Source organism: Poromitra crassiceps (assembly GCF_964638095.1).
Source record: "Poromitra crassiceps genome assembly, chromosome: 12".
In the NCBI taxonomy this organism is placed as follows: domain Eukaryota; kingdom Metazoa; phylum Chordata; class Actinopteri; order Beryciformes; family Melamphaidae; genus Poromitra; species Poromitra crassiceps.
Window position 1 is genome coordinate 6,606,424 of NC_139632.1, and position 10,574 is coordinate 6,616,997.

The following is a 10,574-nucleotide window of genomic DNA, read 5'->3' on the forward strand; positions in this document are numbered from 1 at the left end:
GAGAGGTAGCGGGATCGATGCCCGCATTCTCCACTCCTTTTACTCTCTGTACTCTCTGGCTGTGTTGACTTGAGAAGAGTGCAGCTCTTTTCCTCCTCAGACCTTCAGAACTATGGAAACCTGTCTGTCTGTCCAGCTGTGTGGAGGCTCTACCTATCTCTCCAGCTGTGTGGAGCCTCTATTCTTGAACAAAACTCCTCCTCTTCTCAAGTCAACACAACAGCAGCAGCAGCAGTAGCAGTGAGAGCAAAAGGAGTGGAGAATGCGGGCATCGATCCCGCTACCTCTCACATGCTAAGCGAGCGCTCTACCATTTGAGCTAATTCCCCCTGCTGCCCTGCTCTCGTCCAGCTCAAGTTCATTCTTGTTCACTCCCTCCTTGCTCCTAGAAATGTGGGTTTTAAATTGCAAAGTACAAAATGTGGTAACAAATGCACAGACCAAATCATATAAAAAAAACTCAGTAAAGTGATGCATTCCATTGTATATGGAGTGAAACACTAGCTGTGCAATAGAAATTTGCTAGTACCTATTTGTGGATATGGCTCAGTGCTGGGTTAGGCCAGCTACTACGCTACTAAGTTGTTGATGTAAATACTACAAGATGTTCTCCTCTCCTGAACGTTCTTAGTGAGGCTCATAATGAATCACACCTTTGATCCCAGGCCCAGCCATGAGGAAGCTGATCTCCATCCTGAACCCCATTTACTGGACCACGGCACAGGAAGTAGGAGAGGCTGTCAACGGCTACACGCTGACAGGAGGCGTGTTCAGGCGAGAGACACAGGTGGAGTTCGCCACAGGTAAGAATAAGAAGGCTTGTGTGTGTGTGTGTGTGTGTGTGTGTGTGTGTGTGTGTGTGTGTGTGTGTGCGTGCCTGCGTGCCTGCGTATTTATTATGACTATAAGCACATGCTGTAGTGCATACACTCTACTGACAGGATTGTGGATGTGGGTGTAACCTATAACGTTATTATGAGGTTGAAATATGAGACACCTCTGTGTTGTGATTGGCTGGTTGCTAGGTGAGATCCTGAGGATGACCCATGTTGCCAGGGGCCTGGACTCGGATGGAGCGCTGCTATTGGACATCGTAGTGAACGGACACATCCTGCAGCTGCCCTCGCATGCTGACATCAGCATCAAGGTACAGAAATAACTACAGCAGGACAGAAGCCATTAGACTTTAGGGCCTATTTTATTAGCTATATTTACTACATTGAAGTTACAAAGTGAAACAATAGCGAAACTATCATGATTTACTTATTTCAAGTAGTTACCAATATTCCTCAAATTTGAAAACGAGGAAAACTAGAACGACCGCAACGCGGACTTATGCCTCCGCCATTAGTTCATTCTGGAGTCCAAATCGCCATTTGAGGCAAATTGGAAGAGATTCCGTCAAGGCGCTCCTGTGATGTTGCGTTACAGAGCTTGGAAATTGGGTGTGTGAGAGGTCACAGTGACCTTGAACTTTGACCACCAAAATGTAATCAGTTCATCCTTGAGTCCAAGTCGATGTTTGAGACAAGTTTGATTAAATTCCGTCAAGGCATTCCTGAGATATGGCGCTAACAAGCTTGAAAATGGCGTTTGAGAGCTCACCTTGACCTTTGACCTTTGACCACCAAAATCTAATCAGATCATCCTTGAGTCCAAGTCGATGTTTGAGACAAGTTTGATGAAATTCCGTCAAGGCATTCCTGAGATATCACGTTAACAAGCTTGAAAATGGCATTTGAGAGGTCACAGTGACCTTGACCTTTGACTTTTGACCACCAAAATGTAATCAGTTCATCCTTGAGTCTAAGTAGATGTTTGAGGCAAATTTGATGAAATTCCGTCAAGGTATTCATGAGATATCGCGTTAACAAGCTGGAAAATGGCGTTTGAGAGGTCACAGTGACCTTGACCTTTGACCTTTGACCACCAAAATGTAATCAGTTCATCCTTGAGTCCAAGTCGATGTTTGAGACAAGTTTGATTAAATTCCGTCAAGGCATTCTTGAGATATCGCGTTAACAAGCTTGAAAATGGCGTCCGAGAGGTCACAGTGACCTTGACCTTTGACCTTTGACCACCAAAATGTAATCAGTTCATCCTTGAGTCCAAGTCGATGTTTGAGGCAAATTTGATGAAATTCCGTCCAGGCGTTCCTCAGATATCGCGTTAACAAGCTTGAAAATGGCGTTCGAGAGGTCACAGTGACCTTGACCTTTGACCTTTGACCACCAAAATCTAATCAGATCATCCTTGAGTCTAAGTCGATGTTTGAGGCAAATTTGATGAAATTCCGTCCAGGCGTTCCTCAGATATCGCGTTAACAAACATCGTACGGACGGACGTACGGACGGACGGACGGACGTACGGACGGACGTACGGACGGACAACCCGGATCCATAATGCCTCCGGCCCGGCTATCGCCGGCGGAGGCATAAAAACAAAACAAGAGTCGCAGGTTCAAGCCCCCGTGTTACCTTCGGCTTGGTCGGGTCGGGTCGACTCGGGTGTCCATACAGGCACATTTGGCCATGTCTGCGGGTGGGAAGTCAGATTACGGGTATACTGTATGTCCTGGCCACTGCACTAGTGCCTGTTCAGGGGCGAGGTGAACTAGGGGGAATAGCGTGATCCTCCCACACTCTATGTCCTGTCGGTGAAACTCCTTGCTGCCAGGTGAAAAGAAGGGGCTGGCGAAAGCACATGTATCGGAGGAAGCATGTGCTAGTCTACAACTCTCTCTAGATCGGCAGAGGGGGTGGAGCCACGACCAGGATAGCAGGGGGAATTGCCAAGTACAAGTGTGGAGAAAACGGGGGTAAAAATACAAACAATAATGTGTGATTCAGTGTGCTTACAATATAATACAGAAATACATCAATTTAATGTTAGAATTGTAAGTTTAGCCTCACAGCTAGAAGGTCCCGCGTTCGATTCCCACCTGGGACGCTGTGAGCGCTGAAGGAGTGTGTGCCCGTCCGCATGTCCTCGAGTGCCCACCGCCCGGGTGGGGTCGTCAAAAAGGGCCTTTCTGTGTGGAGTTTGCTTGTTCTCCCCGTGCCCCCTAGGGGTTTCCTTCATATAGGAACCCCTCACCAAAAACATGCAATATCCTGGTCGCTGAAGTGGTGCCTCCTCTGGCCTGTTCGGAGGGAGGGGAACTCGTTGGAATAGTGTGATCCTCCCACGTGCTACAGTATGTCCTACCGGTGAAGCTTCCCCTGTCAGGTGAAAAGAAGCAGCTGGCTACTGCCCATGTCTCGGAAGAAGCATGGAGCCAGTTTCGGCTCTCCGCAGATCGGCAGAGGGTGGAGCACTACTCTATTTCAACATGTGATTTCTGAAGCGTGCCTCACGTGTGTGCACTGTGCTCCACTCAGGACTACACAGAAGACTACATCCAGACGGGCCCGGGCCGGCTGTACGCTCTGTCCACGCGCATGTTCAGCATCGACCGGGAGAGCGTGCCGTACTCCTGGAACCACACCATCACCTACAACGTGTCCAAGAGCAAGATGCCCTACCTGGTGGAGACGCTGCACGCCACGGCCATCAGCGCTCACTACCACCCTCTGGAGGAGGTGCTGGAGTACAGCATCCACGCCAGCATCGCCAAGGGTGAGAATGTACTGTAGAAATGATGTCTTAATCTATGGGTGAGAGATGGACTGACCCAGCTTACTGGCTTCATATTACAGTCTGTATTTTTTGTCTTCTTCTCTTTCTTTTCCCCTTGCATGTTTTCTGTTTTAAAATTAGTCTTAAATTGAAGATTTCAACCCCTACTGCCCCTTGTGGCTCCGTTTTGAAGGGCAAGGGGCAAAGTGAGGGCCACTCGAAAACGAGGGGGGGTAGGGGTCAGAATAAGAAATGGGATTGGGCCCTAAATGTTCGATGTACTTCCCAGGCGATCGCAGTAACCAGTGTCCTCACGGCTTCAGTTTGGATTCTGCCGGGCCCTACTGTGCAGGTCAGGTCTGAACACAAATCACTGCTATTCACAAGTCCAGTCAGATGTATCGTTGCTCTTCAAGACACTCACTGCTTTGATGTTCATGTCGCACTGCAGATGACAACGAGTGTGAGGCTGGTAACCCCTGCTCTCATACCTGCCATAACGCCATGGGCACCTACTACTGCTCCTGCCCGCGAGGGCTGACCATCTCAGCCGACGGCAGGACCTGCCAGGGTACAGCACAACTCACACACATTTTCTGCCCATAATAATGTTGACTGCTCAGCACAGTTCTACGCTTACAGAACCGGTCCTTTTGTTTGTCATTCAGTCACTCTTCTCCATCTTCTCCAGACATTGATGAGTGTTCGCTCGGCGGGCACGTGTGCCACGACGGACAGGACTGTGAGAACACCATTGGCTCATACCGATGTGTCATGCGCTGTGGGCGGGGCTTCAGGCGGACAGCAGACGGCCTGAGTTGCACAGGTCACAGCAACATGCTTTTTTTTATAATTGATTCATATGATTTCAATTGATTCGTTGACGTGGGCTGATATATAGGCCGCTTTTGACACTTGTGTTCTTTGTTGTTCAGACGTGAACGAGTGTCAGGAGTCCAATCCATGCAATCAACACTGTCTGAACACCATCGGTAGCTATCGCTGCGCCTGCGAGCCGGGGTACCAGCTGAGGAACCGACGCTGTCTAGGTTAGACATTTCCCCCTCTCCGATCAATGCTTTACCAGTCATTTTGTAGTGGACCCCAGAATCACTACTGTCTTTTTAGGAACACCACCCAACAAACGCCACAAATGTCACAATTAAGAATGAACTTCACTATTTTGACTGAAATACACTTGATTCCATTTAGGATCTAACCTCCTCTCCCTCTTCGCCCCAGATATAAACGAGTGCAGACAGAGGGTGTGTCGATCTGACCAGCAGTGTAAGAACACACGGGGCGGCTACACCTGCATTGACCTGTGCCCCAGTGGCATGACCAAAGGTGCCAACGGGACGTGTGTGGGTGAGTGTTCAGCTACAGAGTCACCTCACATGTCAAATGAAGCAGCCTGAAATACTGTAGAGGGCGCTCTGTGGGAGATTTGCCAATCGAATGCCTAGAAATAAATCAGCTGATGTGAATCAGAATCAGAATCAGAATCAGAACGACTTTAATGATCCCCCGGGGGGAAATTGGGACAAGTTACAGTTGCTCGCACTCAGGCATGAAATATCCACATAACACAACATAGCATAACACAGTATCACACAGTATCTCCCTAAACGTAAAAACAGTCAATACAGTAAAATGCAATAAAATGCAATAAAATGCAATACAATGCAATAAAATAAAATGCAATAAAATAAAATAAAATAAAATAAAATAAAATAAAATAAAATAGGGTCAATGGGATAGTAAAAGTAAGAATTGTGGAATAGCATATAATAAGTAGTTACAGTTACAATCTATGTACAGTATGTGTCAAATTGCAGTTATTGCACACTGGAATTAAATTAAATCAAATCAAATCATGTGGGCGGGGTTTGTGAGCTGAGCTCGACCCTGTAGGCTGCCAGAAATAACACGAAATTATGCTCAAATTGTCTGTGTCCCTGTTGGCCTCTTGCAGACATCGACGAGTGCAGAGATGGCACCCATCAGTGCAGATACAACCAGATCTGTGAGAATACCAGGGGCAGCTACCACTGCACCTGTCCACGCGGCTACCGCTCCCAGGGTGTGGGACGGCCCTGTGTCGGTATGTACCTTCTCTGTGTCCCTCGTCCCCCGACCCCTGACCCTCGTCCCCTGTCTCACCCCCTCACCAGGCCAGGGGGGGGGGGGGGGGGGGGGGTAAAACAGGACTCGAACACAGTTCCGGTCGTTTTCATGACACGTCAACAAGTGCTTGATTTGAACTGAAAAGGCAAGTGATATTGTCACTTCCTGCAGGTATATAAGTCTGTTCAGTTGAGGATATTTAACCAAGAATTCAAATATTTGAAACTATTTCCAAATGTTATTTGGCCCCGGTCTTCCCCATGCCACTCCATCCCTTACACTCGCCCAGCTGCTTGCTTGCTTTGCCAGCAATCTTCTCTCTCTCTCTCTGTCCCTGACTCTCTGTCCCTGACTCACCCTGGTTTTAAACTCAAATAACCCTGCTGTCATCTGCCAATAGCTCAGTCATCGTACCCTGGCTGCCACAGCTTGCTCACATGACTAAGTCGCTGCACTGGAAACCCCCCTGACTAACTCAATATCACTGAAAAGTCAATGTCCACTTGTTTCTGCAGAGGTGGACTGCATCAGGTTAGGACTGCATGGCATCAGCTGACACTCAGCGTATAATGTGGTCAACACAAGTAAGAGAGAGGGCAAGAAAGGACTACAGAGGAAGTCAAGCTGAAAATGAACGGTTCCTTTGACGCACCCATCGTGACAAGACCAGCACCGTCACCTCTTTGCTCTGTCACTCTCCTTACCTTTCACCTTTGACCTTTCAACTTACCACCTTTACCTACATGTATGGCTCTGGCTACTTCTGGAGTTGCTATCGCTTTGTAATGGCATACGTTCACTCTTCTCCCCCTGTGACATCATTAACACTGGGCACCGATGTCTGTCTTTGTCAAATAGAGAGCCCAAGTGGAACGTCACTTCCTGCTTCAGCAGCACTGTACCAGAGATTTTCATCCGCCGTTTATTTCCCCATAGATATTTGGTGAAATGCTTGTGAAAATAGTTGTACTTGTTCAAACCAAACGGTTCAGATATATTTAGAAACAGGAGAGATCGCATAACATCTCACTCCGACCAAAACGTTGAAAAAAATTCGGGTTTAAAGAAAATATTTTTTCGATGTTGTAGTTTTGGTCCGAGTGAAATGTTCTATGGTCTCTCTAACTATAGCTGAACCATCTGGTTCAGTAAAACTCTTTTTATAAGCATTTTACGAAATGTCTAATGGGAAAATGAATTGCGGAGGAAATTCTCTGGTACAGCGCTGAAGCAGGAAGCGACGTTCACTTTGCCTCTCTGTATTGTGGCTAACCTGATATCAAATATGAATGAGATTTGATATTGCTTCGCCGGATAAAATGTCAGCTAGCTGCAGCATTGGTGTAATTTGAAGTCGTCGTCATCTTCGGCACTTTGCTTTTGATATGAGAGGTTTACTCTCTCATTCAAATGAGATGAATGTATTCACACTCTCAATACATTTCTGTCTTAGGGACATGAACATGTATTGTCATACAGTGGGGTAATTGACGTATCCCCTTTTCTTCCCCCCCATCATCCTCATCCTCATCTTCTATTTCCACTGCCTACACCTCCTTATCCATCTATTTATTCCATTATTCATCCCCCTTTCATTATCATCCACTTTCCATATTCCTTTACTTCCTCCGTCATGTCTGCACCTTTCTCTCTATCCATCCATCCTTCTCTATCTTCCCTCCATCCTTCCATCCTCCTCCTCCTCTCCTGCCTGCTCTTCCCCCTACCTGCTGTCTCTCTCTCTGTGTTTCTGGTGCTGGTCTCTCTTTGTGCCGAGGGCAGACATAAATGAGTGCGAGCGGCTTCCTCGGCCCTGCGCCGACCAGTGCGTCAACACTCCCGGCAGCTTCAAGTGCACCTGCCCGCCGGGGCGCCACCTGCTGGGCGACGGCAAGTCCTGCGCCGGGCTGGAGCGGCTGCCCCGCTACGAGAGCCATTCGTACGGCTACCGCGCCTCGCAGTCGTCCCCCGAGAGGAGCTCCAACCAGCGCCTCTACCACCACCTGGCCTCTCAGAGCTACCACACCTATGCGGCCAACGCGGGGGGCCGCTATAGGGGCCGTAGCCGCAGAGAGACCCGCGCGCTGGCCTCGCAGCGGGGCTTCCCCGCCTGTCCGCAGGGGTTTGAGTCCAGGGGTGACCGCTGCTTAGGTAACTATTATGGAGGATAGGCAGGGCTGAGATGAGATGAGGGAGCGGCTGAACTCAGTCGAGGGGGAAACTCTCCACTGATGAGGCTACGAGGTGGACGGGCCTTCACCGCTGCTTTAGGGTTTGCTTGTGGCCTTGTTGTGAATAATGCAATGTGAAATAATTCACTAGGAATGTGTGTCTCGAGGATCCACTGTTGATTTTGTTTTCTGATTTTGTCTACATGACACTGTGCGAACAGACATGAATGAGTGTGAGGTGAGGGACACCTGTCAGCATGAGTGTATGAACACCCCAGGGAGCCACAGGTGTCTCTGTCCTGCCGGCTACCGCCTCATGACCAACGGCAAGACGTGTCAAGGTGAGGACCTCCATCTCGTCTACTCTGTAACCGTCCATCCGTTTTGTCTGTCCCTCTGATCATGTCCATCTGTTTGTACCTCTAATTATGTCCGTTTGTCTGTCCCTCTGATCATGTCCGTTTGTCTGTCCCTCTGATCATGTCCGTTTGTCTGTCCCTCTGATCATGTCCGTTTGTCATCATCAATCATCAATCATGTCACAGTATGTCTTGTGTGGTCATCGTAGCACGTAGTGACGCTTGTGAACGTAGCACGTAGTGAAGCTTGTGAACGTAGCACATAGTGGCGCTTGTGAACGTAGCACATAGTGGCGCTTGTGAACGTAGCACGTAGTGGCGCTTGTGAACGTAGTGGCGCTTGTGTGACAAGCTGTGTGCCGTGTCTCCAGATATAGACGAGTGTCTGGAGCAGAATATCCAGTGTGGTGCCAACAGGATGTGCTTCAACATGAGAGGAAGTTACCAGTGCATCGACACACCTTGTCCACCTAACTACCAGAGGGAGCCAGCAACAGGGTAAATACTCTCATTACTCACTGATGATTAACCCGAAAGGCAAACAATGTGACTTCACTTGAAACTACAATATTAGTTCACACTAGGGGATTTAAACAATGGGCTAATATGCAAATATCCTTGTTGACTAAACCAAAGATTGCATGTTTTAGAAGATGAATCACTAAAAAAAGGCACTCTCTTCCTGTCCGCAAAACTGGGTGTTCAGTTTAACACCACTTGTAGAAACCAAAACCCTATTCGTCTATGTTGTAGGTTCTGCCTGAAGAACTGCCCGCCAAATGACCTGGAGTGTGCGCTGAGCCCCTACGCCCTGGAGTACAAGCTGCTGTCGCTCCCCTTCGGCATCGCAGCCAACCAGGACCTGATCAGGCTGGTGGCCTACACACAGGACGGAGTGATGCACCCCAGAACCTCCTTCCTGGTGGTGGACGAGGACGCCACGTTACCCTTCGCCCTGCGGGACGAGAACCTGAAGGGGGTGCTGTTCACCACGCGGGCGCTCAGGGAGCCCCACACGTACCGCATGAAGGTCCGAGCGCTCTCCTACAGCCAAGACGGAGGCATCGAGTACCAGACCACCTTCATCGTCTACATCGCCGTGTCCGCCTACCCCTACTGAGAGCACTTTACACGACATGAGACAAAGGGGGCGCCGATGAGTCGCATCCTCCGCATGCAGCACCACTGAAAGAGAGCGAGTCCGTGCGTGTGTGTGAGCGGGGTGTGGGTGTGGTTTGGAAATGGAGCCACATCGGTAAAATAGACTGGGGGGAAAAAAAGACTTGTTTGGAGTGTGTGAGAGAGGCCAGTGAGTGCGTACAGCACTGCTAACCCAGGAAGTAGATTGAAAGTGGATATCGTAACAGACCCCTGGTGTACTCTGCAAAGGGTGAACCCCAAGACGATCTTTTGGTTGGATGAAACTGGCTATTTATTTGGCCCCGATCCCTGGAATCCTCACTTCAGTCCATGGTGACTTTGTTATTCAAACGCTTGCTATTTTGTCTTGTCGTATTCGCCCTTGTCCCTGTTATTTATGGACGACCTAGATCGACTCCTCTGAGCCGATAGGTCCACCACTGGCCCAGAATGTCGGCTGCCTCCCACCCTCCTCACACACTGACACGAAAAGAAATCTTAGCTAGCCTATATTTACATCTACCTATATTAACTTATTGGGAAGTGCTTGAACATGAACAAGGCTAGGTCGGAACCTAGCATAATGGCCAGCGCGATAAAGCGTTCACGAGCATCGGCACTCAAATCGGCACGCAAATTGGGACTGGACAAAGCCAGATATAGGGCCCGCTTGCGCTGGCCAAAAAGGGTCAGTTACCCACTGTTGCTTAGTCCTTTGTCTAATGAGTCACCAAAGTGGATTTGTGATGACCGTAGAGTGCAGCTGTTCTTCTCATACGGTGCTCATCTTTGACTGTCAAACATGCGTCCTCAGGTAATTGTCCATCAAAACCACACTAGGTGGCACAAGTGCATCAGATAGAAACCCCGTCAATAGTTGCAGTCACTACATCATAATGTGCCATAATACTCCAACCATAATCAATTACCAAGATGTATTCTATTTTTATTTGTACAGTGTTTTTTTCTCATAATGTATTGCTATACTGTATTGTATCAATTTTTTTTTAATAAAAAATTTAATAAAAGAACTGTACAATCAAATGAAGCATGACGATGTCAGTGCATATCTGCAGCACCGATGTATAAAACTGCACTTATCCTTGTACCATTGAAAATAGATAACCGGTAGTCCAGCGACATTCAAATTCCGGGAACC

General features: G+C 48.3%; 1 protein-coding gene across 1 annotated transcript in view; it reads left to right on the top strand.

Moving 5' to 3' along the window:
• The window catches only part of hmcn1 (hemicentin 1), a gene marked incomplete at its 5' end in the record, with an annotated part of 147,653 nt that extends 137,313 nt beyond the window's left edge, over positions 1–10,340 (top strand). Inside the window, 13 exons of the mRNA XM_083647511.1 lie at positions 666–803; positions 1,026–1,147; positions 3,381–3,618; positions 3,908–3,970; positions 4,070–4,189; positions 4,310–4,444; positions 4,554–4,667; positions 4,861–4,986; positions 5,594–5,722; positions 7,528–7,896; positions 8,138–8,257; positions 8,647–8,773; positions 9,029–10,340. Coding sequence (XP_083503637.1) covers positions 666–803; positions 1,026–1,147; positions 3,381–3,618; positions 3,908–3,970; positions 4,070–4,189; positions 4,310–4,444; positions 4,554–4,667; positions 4,861–4,986; positions 5,594–5,722; positions 7,528–7,896; positions 8,138–8,257; positions 8,647–8,773; positions 9,029–9,395 — 2,168 coding nt within the window. The 3' untranslated portion in view covers positions 9,396–10,340. The remainder of the gene's footprint in view (positions 1–665; positions 804–1,025; positions 1,148–3,380; positions 3,619–3,907; positions 3,971–4,069; positions 4,190–4,309; positions 4,445–4,553; positions 4,668–4,860; positions 4,987–5,593; positions 5,723–7,527; positions 7,897–8,137; positions 8,258–8,646; positions 8,774–9,028) is intronic.
• Positions 10,341–10,574: the final 234 nt, after the last annotated feature.